This window comes from Gavia stellata, chromosome 32 (genome assembly GCF_030936135.1).
Source record: "Gavia stellata isolate bGavSte3 chromosome 32, bGavSte3.hap2, whole genome shotgun sequence".
Taxonomy (NCBI): Eukaryota; Metazoa; Chordata; class Aves; order Gaviiformes; family Gaviidae; genus Gavia; species Gavia stellata.
This window is the reverse complement of record NC_082625.1, coordinates 46538-65571: the sequence shown is the minus strand read 5'-3', so window position 1 is coordinate 65571 and position 19034 is coordinate 46538. Positions and strand designations below refer to the sequence as shown.

At 40.3% G+C, this 19034-nt stretch overlaps 1 protein-coding gene across 4 annotated transcripts; it reads left to right on the top strand.

Annotated features, from left to right (window-relative positions):
• Positions 1-83: 83 nt before the first annotated feature.
• Positions 84-17636, top strand: LOC104251576 (scaffold attachment factor B1). Of its 4 annotated transcripts, none has more exons than XM_059831950.1 (21): positions 84-375; positions 1295-1382; positions 3109-3173; positions 3262-3468; positions 4738-4800; positions 5604-5631; positions 6596-7094; positions 7521-7570; positions 8333-8433; positions 9631-9780; positions 9880-9980; positions 10916-11061; positions 11847-11935; positions 12488-12624; positions 13279-13566; positions 14093-14230; positions 14998-15037; positions 15853-15965; positions 16731-16843; positions 17044-17110; positions 17331-17636. In XM_059831950.1, the coding sequence occupies exons 1-21, from the start codon at positions 184-186 to the stop codon at positions 17455-17457; spliced, it is 2802 nt and encodes a 933-aa protein (XP_059687933.1). In that variant the 5' UTR covers positions 84-183; the 3' UTR covers positions 17458-17636. The 4 variants fall into 4 exon arrangements, with proteins under 4 accessions (XP_059687933.1, XP_059687932.1, XP_059687931.1 ...); XM_059831949.1 differs by having other exon boundaries at positions 13273-13566; XM_059831948.1 differs by having other exon boundaries at positions 3262-3540; positions 13273-13566.
• Positions 17637-19034: the final 1398 nt, after the last annotated feature.

The window sequence follows — 19034 nt, the reverse complement described above, 5'->3', positions numbered from 1 at the left end:
GCATGCGCGCGACCTGTCCGGGTCGTCTGGTCAACGCGCGTGCGGGCTGCGGTTCGTTTCCTTCCCTCCCCCTTTCTCTTCAGTGCGTCTCGGTTTTGCCACCATTTTGTGCTGCAACTGCGGCTTTTCGCCGTTATTTTTATTCTGCCTTGCTCTGTGCGTGCGAGTCGAAACAACGGCCCTATGGCGGAGAGTCAGTCAGCGGCCGGGCAGGGAGAAAATGCGTCCCTGGGTGGGTCTGGAGTCTCCAGTTCGGAGTCTGAAAACCGGCGGCGGCTGAGCGAGCTGCGCGTGATAGACTTGCGGGCTGAACTCAAGCGCCGCAGTTTGGACAGTGGTGGAAACAAGAGCGTCCTCATGGAGCGACTCAAGAAGGTGAGCACGGAGACGCGCCGGGGCTGCCTGAGGGGGAGGCGTAGCCGGCGCCTGCGACACCCTAGCCCGCCAAGCGCCTCTGAGGAAAATGGCGCCAAACGGCCGTAGAGCGGAGGGAATGGGGCTGCGGGGAGCAGGGGGCGTGCGCCGGACTCGGGGGGTGGTTCCGTGGAGCCCGCCAGGCTCACCGTGAGCGTTCCGTGCGTGGCGAGCGTGGGCCCCGTATATGGCCATCCCAGGTTCGCCCCTAAGACCGCCGGACTCGTGTAGTAGCGGTGGGGTGTATGTGTGCGAGTCTGGCGTTTCCATCTACGCAGCGTGTCCCCCTCCGATTTCCTAGACGTGCCCAGCGTGTCTGTCGTGGTACTCGCTCGGGCCAAGTGTTTCTAGCCTCATGCATCACTGGGCTTTCCACCATGTGTTGAGCTCCTGGATTTACAGTTCTATATACTGTCTACTAGGTTTTTTGCTGCATACTGATATTTTTTCTGGCTTTCTAACTGGTAGCCTGTACGCTGTATCCTCATCAGAATGTTTGGTATGTTAGTACCATGCGGACTGCCTTCATTGAACTGATGTTTGCTGTCTCCTAGAGCTGAGGTTCTTACTCTGTCTCAGCACCCCGGATATCTGTGCACTGTTGCAAACGCTGTAGGAGTGACTTTTTTTTTTTTCCTATAGGTTATACTGCTGACTGATTTACAGAAACTTTACACCAACATGTTACTGTTTCCTGTGTGCTTGTTGCTTTGATCTGGTACTCTTTGGTTTGCATATCCAAGTTGCTGCTGTCTAATTCAAAGTGCTGAATTCTTGTTTCGGTATTTTTCTGCCTCTGGTGTCCAGCTCTTAAACTTAACAGAAATGCACAAATGGAATTTTTGTCTCTGTCTTGATATCTATGTTTTCCCCTTAATAGGCTATTGAGGAGGAAGGGGGGAATCCTGATGAAATTCCAGTGGTTTCAGAAAATATCATGAAGAAAACTCCAAAAAGAAGCAGCAAAGGTACAGGGCAGTTAGAGAGGCTCTCCATCCTGTCCCCCTTGAGTTTTCTAGCAACTTTTACTCATGAAATGGAACCTTGCTAATCTTTTTTTCTGAAGTCTGCTTTTTCTTTTGGAAAAGTGCTTGGTTTAATTTTGGCACTGTTGCTGAATGTTTTGCAGTCCTAAACCTATAGCTAACATTACTTGCCTGAGTCAGATTTGGGTAAAACTGGTCCTCTGGAAGAAATTAAGCACACTTGAGTCTTCTGTTCCTTAGTTCTGACCTTTAATGCCATGTGTTACTGGTACTCTTCCCCCCATTTGTGCTCAGGTTTCTAGGGATGGGTGGTATGGTATTAAATTTACCGGTCATTTATTCACAGAGCTTCATGTAATTTAATAAGGCAGGAATTGGTCCACTCAAAGGATCTGTTGTTTTGTTCTCAGAGTTCCCTGAAATTTGTATGAGGAATTACTAAGTAACGCTGAAGCAGTGTCAGTGTTTTTAAAATAGAAAATTGGTTTTTTACATGACTGTACCTTTACTTTTGAGAAATATAAGGGGGGGGGTTTGAGGTAGAAATGCAGACTTTCTAGCAAATTCAAAATAACGTCTGTAGTGTGTTATGCTTATGCTTCATAGCTAATGGCAGTCTCATTTTTCTCCCCAGAAGACTAGTTTTTAATCAATACCTGAAACTGGGTATTTTTTTCTAGGCATGATTTTTCTAATGGTGAGGCACAGTCTTACATAATCCTTATTTTTAAAAGATAATTGCTATTTTTCTAAAACTAGTTAATTAGCACAGTTTGATTTTTTTATTTTGTAATCAAATTATGTTGAAACTTACTTTTGTATTAGAGCTGAGCAGAATAACTAGTTTAGATGAAGGATTTTAATTAAGTTATTAATTTTGATTTATACAAAATGTAAATCTGTGAGATGAAGCTCGAATGTTTTGCCAACTAATTTGTTTGACCCAGATTTTTGTCATTACATCCAATTTGGAGTGATGTTATGTTTGCTTGCAAACTAAAGTGTGAAATCTTACCTGGAACAAGAACAAATGTCACAACTGTGGGTAAAAGCAGAGAGATCTTTGGTAATCACATTCATTTTCAAGTCTCAGAAAAACACCTAACATGTTACAACACCTTTAGTGTTGGGATGGAAATAGATGAGCTGTTCCTCTTAGCTCTAAAACCCCTTTCCCTGTTTTATTGTAATGTGCTTGTAGTTTTAGAGGAGAATAACAATCATGAAAGATGAAACAATTACTTAACTCTGAGGAGTTACTATTTGGTGCTGAAACTAGCGTACTGTTTTCAGTAATGACAGTTCCAATATTCTGTGTCCAGCTGGTGAACGGAGCACTGCAGTAATGCTTACAAGTAGAGTGGGTTTTTTCATTGTTTTGTGTTGGGCTTTTTGTTTGGTTGCTTTTTTCTGTTTTTCCTTTTAGTAAATGCGGTAAAGAAATGAAAGGTTGAGATAATAAATTACTGCAGTCTCAGCTGAGCCAGATGTTCTGGGGAGTGCACAGCGGTGCTTCCTGAACTCGTGACAGACCTTGGACTGTAGCATGTGTGTCAGTTACTGAACTGGGGTATGAACTCTCGGTTGTGGAAAATAAGGAAATAGCAGATAACTAAACTGAATGGAACACCAACTCTGATGAAAAAATAAAACTTGAAGGGTACATATTGTTACCTTCTTTTCATTCTAACGATGATAATGTTGTTAGGACGTAGACCAGATGAAGAGGGAGTAGAAGATAATGGCCTGGAAGAGGATTCGGGAGATGGACAGGTATGTGAGGCTGTGTTTGAAGCGAAGTAGTGATAGCATTGCTTTCAAATTACAATGACTATTATATATACTTTTTTTTTTTTTACAGGAGGATATTGAAGCAAGTTTGGATAACTTGCAGGATATTGACATGATGGATATTAGTGTGTTAGATGAAGCTGACATAGATAATGGCAATGCGGTAGATTGCGGAGAGGATTACAGTGCTGATAATATTCTTGACTCACTGTCTGATAGTAAAGAAAATACTGATGCAGAAGTGAAAGAACTTCCAGATCAGCCTACAGAATATGCTGTAGGTAACTTGGAGGCATCCCCACAATTTTCAGAAATTAAAGAAGAATCAAGAGAAATACCAGTAGTGATGGTATGCATCTCTTATGTGTGTGGAATCAGATTATTTTTTCCTTTTTCTTTTTTTAATTTTTTTTTTTTTTTAATTAAATAGCAAAACAGTAGCTAAAGCGTATTTGAAACAATTTGGGGCTCTACCAGTTCTCATGATCGTTGCTTTTTCTTCTTTACATTTTTTTTTTTGAAATAGCATTCTTGATTTTAAAATGCTTAAATGTTTTTTGTGCACATATGACTGTACAAATTAATAGTAATCCAGAAAGCATTCGTTTTGATCATGCTTTGAACTCTCTGCTTTACCTTCTGTTTACATTCCTATTTTCATATCTTTCCTTTATTTAGGAGGACATGTGAGGCATACAAATGCTGTGGCCTTATTTACTTCAGCTGAACAGCAACATTCTGGGAACTATATTCTAGATTATTTTTCTGTTAAGATAGGGTCTCACAGTTACTCAGTTGTTGAAAATATTTTTGTGTTGGCTTTCCATGTTCGTATGGCTGTTGCACTGCTTATATGACATTGTCCATCTGGGCTAGAAGATAATTTTTTTCCCCCAACGTCAATTCTTTATCTCCTGAAATGTACAACAAAGCATTTGAAGAAAGTTCTTTTGGCCCCATCTAATAAGAAGCATAGCTCTTTGTTGTGTGTGCACATTGTGTCATCAGTCTGGACTACAAGATTCTAAAGTTGTGTGGTTCCCCTCCGAAATCTGAAAGTAGCAGAAATAAGCTTAACCCCCTATCCCCAAGCATATCCCTGCCCCGCACAAGTCAAATAGAAATACCCAGAAAGTAGGTTTTTTTCAGTGACTAAACTACCGGAGTCCAGGTCAGATCCTGCGGTCATCTTTTATCAGTAAAGAAAACGGTTACTGAGTCCCATAGACTTTTTGGCTCTATGTTGTTGCTGTAAATAAGAGAGAAAGATTAAGAGAAAGTTTACTGTTGGAATCCCCGTCCTTAAAAGATTTTTGTGAGCCGACCATTTGAGAGGTAATGGGAAAGCTTATTCAGTTGGTGGGGATCGGGAAGAGGCATGGGGGTCATTGGTCATTTTTTACCCTTATTGGTTGTTTTGGATGCTAGATATCTTTGCTTAATATCAGTTGTCAGTGAAAAGAAAATTTTTGATTTCTCATTCAGGTTTCATTCACAATACCATTCTTTCATAGCTAACAAAATGTCTTCCGTTGACTTTTTAAAGGTAGAGGTTGAAGATGTTGGAAACAGTTTAGATGCTTCTTCATCTGATTTAACTGTAATAAAGGTAAATGGTAACCAATTTTTCTTTATAAACAAAAAGGCATAATATATGCCATATAAACTGTATGTTGAAATAGTATATGTACAGGTAGTACACAGTGGGTGCATTCTTAATCTGCAAAGAATAGGAACTAATGCCTTTCTAATTTAATCATATGGACAAAGATATACATATATCTATCAGGTCATATATATATGATGTATATATCATACTGAGTTTGGGTGGTAGATTAGATTCTTGTTAGCTGTTGCATGAACCAACTCAGTGTCTTGTCTTATATTTAACTTCCATTAAAAGTATACATATCCGATGTTGACTAGAAAGCTGAAAATGGTCTATTCCTGAAATACTGGCCTTGTTTCCAGATTAGTCATGGTAGGTTAAGGACACTTGCAGCTCCAGGTGAAGCTGGTGTTTCTATCAATCCTGTTCCCAGAAAGCAGGCTTCGTAAAGTAGACTAGAGAAGGGTAACATGAAGATAAGCTTTGCTCTATGTTGCTTACATTTGTTGATTTATTTACCCAGGGGAATGTGTACCGTGTGTTAAACAGGTGTCTGAATTTGAGGAATATTGATGTTTTTACACATCTCTTAAAACTTGAAGATGTTAAAAAGTAACAAGAAACCTTCTAGTGAGAAATTTATTTAAAAGCCAATGTTTTCAAAGCTGAAATAGGCTAAATTACAGTATCTCTTTCCCTAAATACTCTCCTATCTCGGAGGGGTAAGAGGTGTCATTCATAATAACATACTGACTTCTTGTGAAATGGTGATATTTCTCCTTTTCTTATCTTTTTCACTGCAGGAACTTCAAGAGTTACCTTTGGAGCCAGGTACTGTTTTTTGTTTTTGTGATTTTGTTGGTTTTTTGTTTGTTTGGGTTTTTTGTTTGTTTAAATTAAAAAAAAAAAAAAGTCTTGGGCATTGAAACAGTTTCATTCTTCATTTAATTCTTTTTGTGTCCCTGGTTGGTATTTTTTTTTAAATGCATTACTGTAGTGTACGTTGTTATGGTGGACAATCCAGGTCATGCAGGGTCATAGAGATTGGAAACCCAGTAATATCACCAGATCTGTGAATAACTGGTTTTTGAAAACGTGTATTTAATGTGATGAAATGGTTCCATAGAACTGTTACCTATAGTGGAGTTCAGGAATGAGCCTTAAAGATGTAAAGGTTCTGAAAACAGATCTTGTGATATCACACTGTACTGTAGTTTATGAACATAAATACAGGAACGTAGGTAATACAAAGCTTTGGTACAGAACAGAAATTAAAGACTGACTGGACTTCGGAAGAAGGAAAACACTGTCATCACAGGAATTTTCTACAGATCCTATTCGCTTTCTGGACTGCAAACACACTCATGCACCATCAGAAGATGCCCAGTTCTCATGTTGGACTGTCTGCTAAAAGAATTTCACAGAACATTTGGAAATTGAACCCTCAGTGCTCTGATACGTTCAGTTAAGCATCTCGGACTCTGGAAGCTAACTATAGAGAAGAAACAGAGCTTGAATGGTTTCATGAAGAATATCAAGGATCAGCCAGAAGGTTGTTGTTAAATCTGTGGGGGCATTTTTCTTCCCTGTAACATTTTAGGGCTGATTTGGTAGTTTGTCAGACAGCAGTTAGCGTGGTAGCTTTAACACTGTGTACACTAGGGTTTTCCAATCTCTGTGTAGCTTAGAAGTTCTCTTGGTGTTAGTGTGGCAGCCATGCCAGTTCCACATTTGTGATTGCTGTATTTCCCTGGTGATTAAATCTTGTGCCATTCTATTCCTGTTAAATCCGTAGAAAATGAGAAAATACTCGACATTTTGGGGGAAACTTGTAAATCTGAACTACTTAACGAAGAAACTTCCGAAGCAGAGCGGCCGCATGCACAGGAAGCAAGTAACGTGGTGCCAGGCAAGAGGCTAGCAGAGGAAGAGGACGCTCTTGCTGCCGCTCAGTTGGAGGAAGATGCTTTAGATTTGGACAGCAAATCAGCACAAGCTATGGCAAGGAAGGAAGCAAAGCGTTTAGTTGTAGCAAAAGGGGAGACAAGTGAACAGACAATAGAGGAAGAGAAACCGGACTCTGAATCTTTAGTAGTAGAGACCCTAAGAGATCAGAGTAGCAAACGCTCCCAAGGCCTGGAAGCCTCTAGTGGGGAAACAGCGGAAAAAGGCGCAGGTCCCGAAGCCAAAGATAGCAAAGAAGATGCCAAGAAAACGGAAGACAAAGCTAATTCTGAGGAATCCCCTGCTACTAAAGAGTCCTCAACCAGTGAGGGCGGTGATCAGAAAAAGAGGTTTGTTTTTTCTCCGTTATAGACCAGATGCTATCTTTTTTTCATTGGTCATTAAGTGATGCGAATAAGCTGTTTCCTTCAATTGGCCACCGAGACTGATGAAATTGTAGCCTATTCCTAAAGAGTCTGTTTTATTTCTCCATGTGCAGATTTTATTTTTTTTTTAAACACAGAGGGTTTGATTTCTTTCCTTCCTCAACCTTCAAAGGTTGTTTTCTTAAATTACTCTGTTTCTGTCATCTGCAAAACAGAATTGTCCGTTTAAGCATACGAACCCCATATTTCCTGTCACTCTTCTATAAAGTTGCAAAGATAGCGTTTATTTCAGAGCTAGTTTACTGGTAGGTATCCAATTTTAGTGCGCAATCTAGAATTAACGTTCTTTTTGCATATGATCAGTTGAATAATGTGGTGTTTTGTCTTTAGCCCTGTTGAGGAGGACAGAGATACAAAGATAATCTCAAAAGACGAGAAAGGTATGTGTTTTTTAAAAAAAAGTACAAATTACTTGGAAAAAAATGTTCCTGGGTCAAATCTAACCATTACTTGTGAGTCAGTTGTAGGAAGTAAGCATTGAAAGGAGTGAATGGAGTAATAGTTCTACTCGCATTTTGACTTGCCTTTCTTGCATTGCTCATTTTTTGTCTTGTTAATTCCCTAAGCATGCATACATCTTAACTGTAATAGTTATATTGGAGTCCCATTAGCTTTGTGGATGGTGACAGGTACTGTCAAGACCAGGATTTGTCTGAAAAATCTCAACAGGTGCCTAAATCTGTAGGTTTATACTCTGTGGTAGTTCTGTTGAGGACTGTTAATTCAGTGAACCCTCAATACGCTTATAACATAAGCCTTCAAAGCATGAGTTGTAAATGTCAGTTCATATAACTGCTGTAAGTTTATTAACTGACAAAGGTTTTTTTAAAAAAAAGTCTCTTGTGAATTAGCATTTAATACTTTGTAATTCTCATAAAAGTGGTTGAAGTGTAGGAAGACAATAAATAGATGAAAACTCATTAAAACTATTCAAATGCACATCAAGTATGGAGTTCAGAAGTTTATTTTTGCAGGCTGCAATGTGTCTATTGCTTTTAAGATTGATTGGAAGAGGTAGAAGTAAAATTGCATTTGAAGAGATTTATGAAGGAAAAAAAAGAGGGGTTTGTAGGGCAATTACTTTTTCACTGTTGCATTCTTGTGCTACGCGGTCTTTTATGTTTGGCTTTTTTGTACCTTAGGCCGTGCGGGTAGTGGTTCTGGCAGAAATTTGTGGGTTAGTGGACTTTCATCCTCTACTAGAGCTACAGACTTGAAGAATCTTTTCAGCAAGTATGGAAAGGTATGTAGCAGATACATAAATTAACAAACCATTGTATCAATTTAAAAGGATGACCTTAAATTTAGCTCTTATTTTTCCTAATGAATAACTGAGTAGGCTAAGCGCTTAGCTTTCTTGTGTACTTCTGAAACTCTGTATCTGAAAGTAGCATACTTCATAAAGAAGTTTGTCTGAAATGGGGGTGTGGGTGGGCAGAAGTCCAGGTTTCGGAGAATCTCTGTACAGATGCCTGTAAAAATGAGACAATTCTCGACAGGAGAGACTAGTGGATCATCATCTAGTGCGCTGTAGTCTAATTATACCTCTTGGGTGCCTAGCGATAGTTAATGCTGTTTTCAACTGTTCCATTTCAAGAGGTATTCCTTTGAGAAATCTGGTCTTTGAGGGCAGGCTTCCATTTGTTCTTCAGTGCCAGCTAGGATATGAGAGCAGAAGTTGTGGAAGGGAACTCTTTCCATGACCATCTCCCTTTCCTCTTAACACATTTCTGAATGTAATATTAAATGTTTGTGTCACTAAGAGTGTGCCTCTGCGCTGTCAGAGATTGTCATCTGTGGATAGAAACTGGCAGAGGTGTCCTGTAAGAAAAGACAAAGTGTTGGTAGTTTTTTTATTATTATTATTTTTATTATTACACACCCACTCTCCCCTGCCTATATATGTCTTCCCTAAGTTATTGACCTGTTCAGCAACTTGAAGATAAATTTTCTGAGCTGGTTATTATGGTGGTCTCTTTTTTTAGCAGAGCTGTATCAACAGTCTGTTCCACAATCAGATTTATCTGTTTCATAGAATTTTGTGTTACTATTACACTTTTTTCAGAACACATGTGGAATAATCGTAAATTTGAGTCTTTTCAGCTGTGTTTGTATTGCTGTTGACTTGAGTATAAATGCTGTTCACATCATATTCTGAGAAGTAGTCTTTAGTGAGGCACTTCTAGAACGTGATTGGCTCAACAGTGTAGAGGTCAAGTTAAAACGATAACCTTTCCTTTGCTGCCTGTCAAACGAGCCTAGCAATGTAGTCTTCTGAGAATGCTGATGGAATGTTGCGTGCCGAGCCTATTTCCTCCCTGTGAAAAGTGGATAGGTGCTATACTGTGTGGTACCGGTAGACAGAGCTGCTCAAATGGTGATTAAGTTAGAACTTATTTGGTGATGGATCTGCAAACACAGAATAATTTTTTTCCCAAAGGTGGTCGGTGCAAAAGTAGTGACAAATGCTCGCAGTCCTGGTGCCCGCTGTTATGGCTTTGTTACAATGTCTACAGCTGAAGAAGCCACTAAGTGTATCAATCATCTCCACAGAACAGAGCTGCATGGAAAAATGATTTCTGTAGAAAAGGTAGGTGGTAGCTATTCCATGACAGTGTAATGAAAATAAAAGTGTGCAAATTTAATGTCTGTCTCTTATTATAAAAAATATTTCTGGCTAAAATTCTAGGCAAAAAATGAACCAGCTGGGAAAAAGCCTTCAGACAAAAAGGAAGGTGAAACAAGGAAGGAAAAAGACAGGCACCATTCTGCAGAGTCCAAATCTGAGAAGTAAAGTGTTTTTTTGGTATTTTTCTATGTTTAAAGGCCACTCATTTAAAATGCAGCCACGTGACCAAAATAAACAGTAACTAATAAATCTTGATTTGCTGCTTCATACTGCACCTGAAAAAGCAGTAATGCTTGAAACATTGAAATTGGTGTGCTGCAGCAGTAAGTGACTCTTAATTGGCCCTCTGTTCAGAAATACAGAGCTCTTCAGGGCTTAGTACCAAAACTTGTCAGTTATATCAGGAGATACCCAATCAACTCGTTTCTAGATAAACCATAATTTTTATCAGAATCATTCATCCTCTGATCTGACTCTGGCTTGGTCTTCTCTTTTAACTGACAAATATTTCCAGGATTTAGTCTATCTTTTTGATTGACTGTTTGCATGGTTAGTGAGTGCTACTTCAGTATTTGTTTTTCAGGTGGTCTGTTGTTTTTGAAAGTTGCTTTACTACTTTTTGTTCTCTCATAAAATTTTAAAAGATTTGGCAAAGGAGCTGCTTTGGCAGGCTGGCCTGCTTGTATCGGGTGTTTAAGGTATTTGTTTATAAAAGCCCTTCTGGTGGAGCTTAACCTCTATCTGGGTGGGCCCTCTTCCCGCTGTGTTAAGCACGAACTTTACTTATAGGCAGAACAGAAGACTTGACTTCTAGCACTTGAAATCTCCAAATATTCAGAAGGGTTATTTGTTGTTTCTCACTTTTAGTCAGCTTTAGCTTAGTATTGGTTGCTACTCTTAATCGTGCATACAAGTATGCATTGGCTTCAGCACAGCAGCATGGAAAGGATTGGGAGTGGGTTTTTTGAGAGTATTTTTTGGAGTGTTTTTGTGTTCAGTTTTTTGGGTTGGTGTTTTTTTGATACGGTTGGCTTGATCAGAGTGGTTATATAGCACTTTTTGTTAGGTTCTCTATTAAAGCAAAGTTTACTTATAGGTCTGTTGGTATTAAGAAGGAGGAGAAGACTGACAAAAAAGATGATGCTAAGAAATCAGAAAAAGATGGAAAAGATGAAAAAGAAGGAAAAGAGAAAGATGAACAAAAGGCTGGATCCTCTGATAGATCTAGGGCAAGCAAATCAGGTAATTCTAGCTGCCTTTCAGAAATGTTTTCAAGGATACTCGTTTTAAAAACCAAATCTAAAAAAAATGGCACAAAGAATATAAGCAACTGCGATAAAGCTTCTACTTTGAATCAAAAAAAATTTCCTTTATCAGCTAAGTAGGAAATGGAAGAACAAACGTAAACATTCAGAATCGTGGCTGATTAGAGGACTTCAGCTTCTGCAAATCTCAGTGTTCTTATTAGATGTCATTCATAATTCAGTAAAAAGACCATGAAACGTACTTAGTAATACCGAGGTTTTCCCAGGGAACAAAAGCCAGCACGAGAAAATACCTTGAAAACTTTTTTTTCTGACTTAGAAAGCTAGTAACTTAGCAACAGAGTTTTCATGATCACTGGACTTTAAATACTCGAAATGGTAAACTCTGAATTTCATGGAACTATCACTGGGTTTAGACCTGACACAGTGTGCAGTTCTGTATGCTTGTTTTGGGTTTGTTTTATTTAAGTGTGGAAAAGGGATGTATTTTGCAGACAGAAGAATGAAATTAAATTTGCTTCCTTTTAACTGTCATCCCTGCCAGAAAACACTACTGTAATTTTGTGATAGCTTTACTGCCCCCATCCCCAACTTGGCTAAATCTTGGTAAGCTATTTGAATCATGAATGTATTCTTCCATAAGTTACGTAAAACCTCAATAAAATAACTTTTTACTGCTTAGTATCTCAATGGTTTGAAATCTCGCAGGAATTTTTTAATGTCTTGCGTATTATTTATTCTCGGATGTATTTTGTTTTCTAGCAAGTCGAGGAACAGAAAGGACGGTGATAATGGACAAATCTAAAGGAGAACCAGTTATTAGTGTGAAAACTTCTACATCAAAAGAGAGGGTAAGTACAACTGTCAGAGAAGTCTTTGTGTAAAAATAGGTGTCAAACAGCTTTATATGCATATAGTTGAAGGGGTTTTCTGCCTTGTGTGGTGGGCACAGTTATCTTTTTATCACTTTTTAGAAAGCATTAGGGTGCTAATGATGCTGCAAAGGTAAATCCTTATGCTTCACCTTCTTTATAGTTTTTGTCGCTGCTGTCCTAGTTGAAGAGGTAGAGTTGCAATATGAAAATGGTGTTAAGATGATGTGTTCTGCTGAGCGCAGAGAGTGGTGACTGGTGACCTTTAAAGTGGTGTATCATTTGCCACCGGTGCAAGTCAGATCATGTGCACCTAGTGTTTATATATATATTTAAACTCCTTAGAAGTTCTAGCCAAATTTGAGGTACTTTTTCCTGACCTACTTTTCCATGGAATTCCAACATTATTTACCTCTGGGAGGGTGCGATAGTCTGTTTTGTTCAGGTTGGCATAAGGTAGGCCTTTCGCCTAGGAATTCTAGCTAAAAAATACACTGTTTTCAGCTAGTGTATTGTTTTGATTTAACTCAGAGTACAAAAAGCCAGGATCGCAAATCTGAGAGCAAAGAAAAGCAAGATATTTTATCATTTGATAAAATAAAAGAACAGCGAGAACGTGAACGTCAGAGACAGAGGGAGCGAGAAATCAGGGAAACAGAAAGACGCCGGTGAGTTTTCCCAGCTCGTTCTAAACTTGGAATGGCATTTGTTTTTACTTCCCTTATCTGTGTTTTGAACAGGCTGCAAAGTAATGTCGTGCCGGCCCTCCAACATAAGTATCTCGGATCGTTTTGATACTAATCTATTGCTAGAACAGACATAATGCCAAATTATGAAGGTTTTTACTACTGAAATAGATCTTCTCTAAGCCTGTGCTTTTCGGGAGTCTCTTGAATAAGAACTTTCATAGGTGCTTTGAGGTCTCATGTTCTGCTTGCTCAGATTTGAATTTCCATACTTGCTTTTTCCCTGGAAGTTCGTAAATACTTTCTGTTTGTCAGACTTCTGTGTTAGGACATGCTGTGCTCTATGAAAGCTTTTTCAGAGCTGACTTGGAGTAGATACCCTGTTACTTATGCAGAATGCTTAGCCTTGCTTCTTTCATCTGTGTGGACTGCCCCCCCCCCCCCCCCCCCCCAACTAAGCAACTGCGATTTAGTTGAGAAGAGATCATTCACATTTAAGCAGGTAGTGGGAAGAACATAGAAACTTTAAAAAAAAAAGCAAACAAGAAACTCAAAACAAAGAAGCAATGAAGCAATAAAGCTTAGACTTAAAAGTCTCAATTGAAAACACAATACCTCTTTTTCAATTAGAGAGAGAGAGAGGCGAGAACGCGAACAACGTCTTCAAGCTATTCATGAGCGGGATGAAAGACAGAGGCTCCAGAGAGAGCGAGAACGACTTGAATTTCAAAGGCAGCGTCTTGACAGAGAGCGCTTGGAGAGGGAGAGATTGGAGAGAGAAAGAATACACATAGAGCAGGAAAGGAGACGAGAACAGGAACGAATCCAGCGAGAGAGGGAAGAGCTGCGACGTCAGCAGGAACAGCTACGCTACGAACAAGAACGGCGATCTGCCATGAGAAGGCCTTATGATGCTGACGGCAGGTAACGATAACTGCGATGAGATTCCAAACTCTTTGGCCACATCCACTTGCAGATAGAGCATTCTAAAGCCTATGTAAACTGTGAGTTCTCTTGCTAAAGCAGTCATGGGAGCTCAGAACTGAAAGACTATTTACATGTTGCTTTTAACGCTTTAATAGCGATCTTGAGAAAGAGCAAATGTCATACTCGTATACCTGTAAGGACAATTTTATTACAGCAGGTTTAAAATTCTTATTTCCCAAAGAGGAGAGACCGAGAATAGAAACTGAGCATATTGACTCTAAAGCAGGATGGATACTCATTCTCTTCTCACGTCAGCACATGCTGAGATTAAGGTTTTTGCATAGTGTCAATACACCTAGCTTCCTCTGAAACTGAAATGTGATGCCCGCTTAACACACAAGGCTTTTATAATTACAAATGAAAAATAATTGTTTGGATAATTGGATTGAATGAGTTTTGATATCAACAGAGCAGGAAAGGAAGATTGTTTTGAGATTACTACTAATCGTAACCTTTATTGCAGGCGAGATGACCCGTACTGGCCAGAGGCGAAACGAATGTCAATGGATGATAGGTATCATTCTGAATTTAGTCGTCAAGACCGCTTCCACGACTTTGACCATAGGGATCGTGGCCGATACCAAGATCATTGTTTGGACAGGTTGGCAAGGCGGTGTCTTTTCTTCTTATACCTTTATGGAAATTAGGTGTCTTTTTGTGGTTTACTAATGGCTTGAAGGGTGCCAAAAGAGAAGAGCAAAACAAATGACCCTTGTGCATTTCTCGTGTCTAATTTTATACGTGCTTGCAATCCCGTGTTTCCATTGTTGACGGACATACTAGAAAGAGGCTGCATAAAGATTATAAGCCAAGTCCTAATGTAGTCTGCTGTGATGCCAAGGGAGATCCTACAGCTTCTTTTGACACGTATGGAAACCTGGTTTATGAATCCCTGTTCATTAGCCAAAGATTTAGCCATTTCCTTTTGCTTTAAAACTTTCCCTACTTTCATCTTTGCAGCCTAGCTAATGCAGATTTTTAGTTCCACATAATGCAAAAATACTTTCTGCATAGTGCTATTGAGACTTCTGTTTTGCTCTCAAAGGATTGTTGGCAAAAACCATACTGCTTTGCTTTTGCTTGTCACTCATTTCTGATACTGGTAGGTTCACTCAGTATTCTCCCTTGGTACCATTGAGTGCCTGACCATGGCTCAGTGATGCCTTGCTTACCCCTATTACAATAACAGATGTTATTTTGATCTCTTTCTATGCTGTGAAACAAGAACTCGTTTGAGTATCTTACCACTGAACATTGCCGTTCAGATTTACAGCCTAATGAAGATAAATTTTCATGCGCTATTTCATACATACATTGGAATTATGACTACCGTGTTGATTCAACTGAAACTTCTCTTTTTTGTTCCAGAAGAGACGGTTCGAGAGGAATACCAGATAGAGATGGGCAGGTGGGTTATACCCAAATAACTGCTTCAGTTAAAAAGCCAAACAAACCGACCCCAAAGCAGAACGAACACAATGCACATGCTGCCTAGTTCTTTAATGCAACCACCACTGGGTTTAAACGGAGCACATGTTCAAGCAGCAACTGATTTTGTGTGCAAATGGGTGGAACATAAGTTACTAAGTTATCCGCTTGCTAGGGCAGTGGCCACAGATCGGGGCGGGGGAAACCTCCAAGCGATGGGAGCTACGGTACAGCATCTTTTCAGGCTGGTACATGACGATAAAGTTTTTCTGATTAACCATTTTAGGTGTCTGTATTGTGTTAAGAGGTAGTCACTGTAGCGTCTTATCCTTAGCTGGCAAGGGATCCCTTCTTTGTTGTTTAAATGGTTTGTAGGAAATAACTGGTGTCATAATGGAGCAAGGCAGATGACCGTACAAGGACAGGTGTGAAAACCAGTACCACAATGGTATACAAAACCTTTCATTTCTGAAGAGAGGTAGGAAGTAGGCAGATACTCTATGTAAAAATTAAAAATCTGGAGCCCATATGTAAGCCTTAAAAAAAGCCCACCCTACCCAACAAAAAGCCTTCTCTTCCCAATGAGTGGAGCAGAATCTGTGCTGTGAAATGAAATAAATGCCTGGAGTGAACAACTCTTAGTAGCAACAATGGAACCAGTAAAAAATGAAGACAGATACTGTTTTATTTTCTGACAGCTTATAGAAAGACAGCCTCTGAGGAGCTGAATTTCTGCAGTCTTAAAAGAAAACCTGTATTCATTCTTAGCATAACTCTGTACCATTTGCCTTCCAGCATTACCCAGATGAACGCCACGGAGGACCCGATCGTCACTCCAGGGATGGTTGGGGTGGCTATGGGTCTGACAGAAGAATGAGTGAAGGGAGAGGGATACCTCCACAAACCCGGTTAGTGCATATGAAATAAGGGAAGTGATTTCTTGGTTCTTAAAATGTTAATACTTGGTGAACCTTTGAAGAGTGACAGTGGAAGCAGTTTGACAAGCGTGAATCCTCTCTCTGGATAGTTTCTTCGAGCAGCTGGAGAAGCAAGGAATTCACACATGTAGCTCCCCTGTGCATCAAGAGAATGGAGCGTTGTAGTGAGTAAAGAAGTGCTGCTCATAACTGTGGTTTTCTTGTAAATAACTTTCTTTTCTACAGATGATACTCAGTCCTCTACTGGATGCTCCAGCAACGCCTAGAAAAGTCTCATTTGTGGCTAGCCGTCAGGTTTTAAGGAAATCAAGTCAGAATCTCTGCAATGGTGGGGGTGGGCAACTGAGACTCGTCTGGAATTGTAGCGGTTTCTCCTTAAACCGGCTGGTCGAGCTAGGAATATTCCAGATGCATAATGTTCAGTTCTACATAAATATATCAGACAGAGGAATGGCAGTCAATAAATTGTTTCATGTTTTAAGTATTTTAGTACATTGCAATACCAATTATGTCGCTGTAGATCAGAAAAAGACGAGCTTTGTTGTGCAAAGGATGCTGTTCAGCAAGTTTCTTGTCATTACTCTGACCAGTTTTTATTGCAATGATTGGGTGGCTATGGATACAGCTTGATTAACAATTTAATACACTTTTTTCTGGGGTATGGTGTTTGGCTTTACCCTATGCTGCTAAATGGATAAGGGACACACCTAGAAGATGTTCTTTTATTTTTTTAAGAGATGGACGTGACTGGGGAGATCATGGTCGAAAGTTAGAGGGGCACCAAGATCGTTCATGGCAGGGAAATGTGGATGGAGGAATGATGGGACGGGATCATGAGAGATGGCAAGGTACACTTGCTGCTTACCAGTGTGATCGTGGTTTTTTTTCTATGAATTACTGCTGTTGAAATTCTAGTGGTAGTTAAAATTCCTGTGGAGCTTTAACAGCATTACCGAGAAAGCAAATGAAATTCTGGGAACAAGGTGGCTTTTATATTAGGAAAACACAAAAGTCTGTCCTTTTTTTTTTGTTGTTTTTTTTAAATTAGGTGGTGATAGAAGCATGCCTGGTCAGTCAGGACCAGGCCATGTGATGAATCGAGGAGGGATGTCAGGGTAAGAAGCTTTGTCAGAGTGCTTATAATGCTTTTATAATAATTAACTTATCTATATAAAAGAAGAAATTCCTGTGTTGATTGTGGAAAAATGATACTTTCAGCTTCTACTTGACTATGGATTGGCAAGTAGAAAAAAACCTAAGCAATCATCTTTTCTCAGAGTCACAGTAATATTAACTTTTCTGGGCAATTTTCAATTTGTCTGGTGGTGTTTTTAGGCGTGGAGGCTTCACGCAAGTTGGAAACCAGAGCCAGATGATGCAGAGTAGCGGAATACAAGGAGTGTTTGCGGGCCAGGAGCGGACAAACAGACCGACTGAACCCCGTTTTACCCGCCGCTACTGAAAGCACTATATATATATATATATAAAAAAATATCTATTTTTTTTTTTAATGCCAGATGACAATGGTGTGGTGAATTTTATTAACCAGGGTCACCCTGAATTTGTGATTACAGAAAGCAAAACTGCTGCTGCATTGTAGCCAAATACTATGTCAACTTGTTGGTTTGGTTTCTTTTTTTTTTTTTTGTAATAAAAGTGTTCTTGCTCAAACATCACTTAAAGTTTCTGTTAGTGAAACATTCCATTTTTCAAAAACAATAAAATGAGTTTATGGCTACTACTTTCCTGTTTCTAGAGTGTTCAGCAATATGCCTCTGACAAGGGGTGTAAAAGGCAGTAAAGGAAAGAGACACTCGCTTTTAACACTGGGCTGTGATGAATCTGTCATGGTGTGGATGTGTATGTCCTTACCTGCATTTGAGAGAGGAAGGATCAATGTGTTTTCTCATTTAATTTTCCACCACTTGTTACACCATAAATAAGTATGAGTAGAAAGCACTGCTGTCCTAAGCCAGGGAGATGCTGGATCCCCAAGCTGCTGGTACAATGCCTTACATGATAGTTCAGTTCCCGTTTAACCACATAGGTGTCCTGTGTTCACATAAAAGTGAAACTTGGTCTAGATGTCTGTCCAAGTCATTCTGTCCTCTGCTGCTCTGTATCACTTTTTGTCCTATGCCTGATCCTTCTTTTTCTCACCATCCCTCTGACCAGCCCCCCATGTCTTCACCTAGCTGCCTAGCCCTCGTTCCCCTGCAAGGACCAAGAGAGTGGGCAGCAGGTGCCCCCCATGCTCCTGCAAGGCCTGGGAGAACCTTGATCTCTCTTTCATCTCCCTGCCCCACTCAGGACCTTTCTGCTCCCATTACATTGCGTCCTGAAGCTTTTCTTGTGCCCGGAGTTTTTTTTTTTTTTTTAATGGTCCTCTATGCTATCTCAGATGCCTCTGTTCAGGCCCTGATTTTCTGAGCACATCTGTACTCTGCTCCCCTAGGACCCCTCTGCTCCCTGTCCCAATGTATCCTGAGGCCATCCAGGTTCCCCTTAAGACTTTTGCTCTCTAGCACACTTTGGACCCATCTTGTTCCCCCAGAACCTCTCCTATAGCCATCTTTTTGCCCAAAGAACACTTTTTTTTCTGTCTATGCCATCTAGGATGCCTCTGTTCAGGCCCTGACCCTCTGAGGATGGCTGTGGTCTGCTCAGATCCCCTCCTGACGCTCTCGGGCCATCCCAGAGCTTTGTCTCTGTGCCTTCTGGAGCCCTCTTCTCCCACTGTGATGCCTCCTCGGAGCTTCATTGTGCCCTGCAGCCCTCTGCTAACTCTGTAATGCCCCTTAGTCTCCTCTTACTCCCTGAGAATCCCTCCTGAGGCCATCTTTGTGCCCCAGAGCACTCTTTGTCCTCTACACCACTAAGGATGCCTCCGTTCAGGCCCTCGGTCCCTGGTGATGCCTGTCACAAGGCGGCTCGCGCCTGCCGGCCCCCGACCAAAAGGTGGTACTGCAGGCGGAACGCAGCACATGCGCGGTGGGGCACGCGCCTGTGCTCACTGCTGCCGCCCGGCGACCAAAAAGC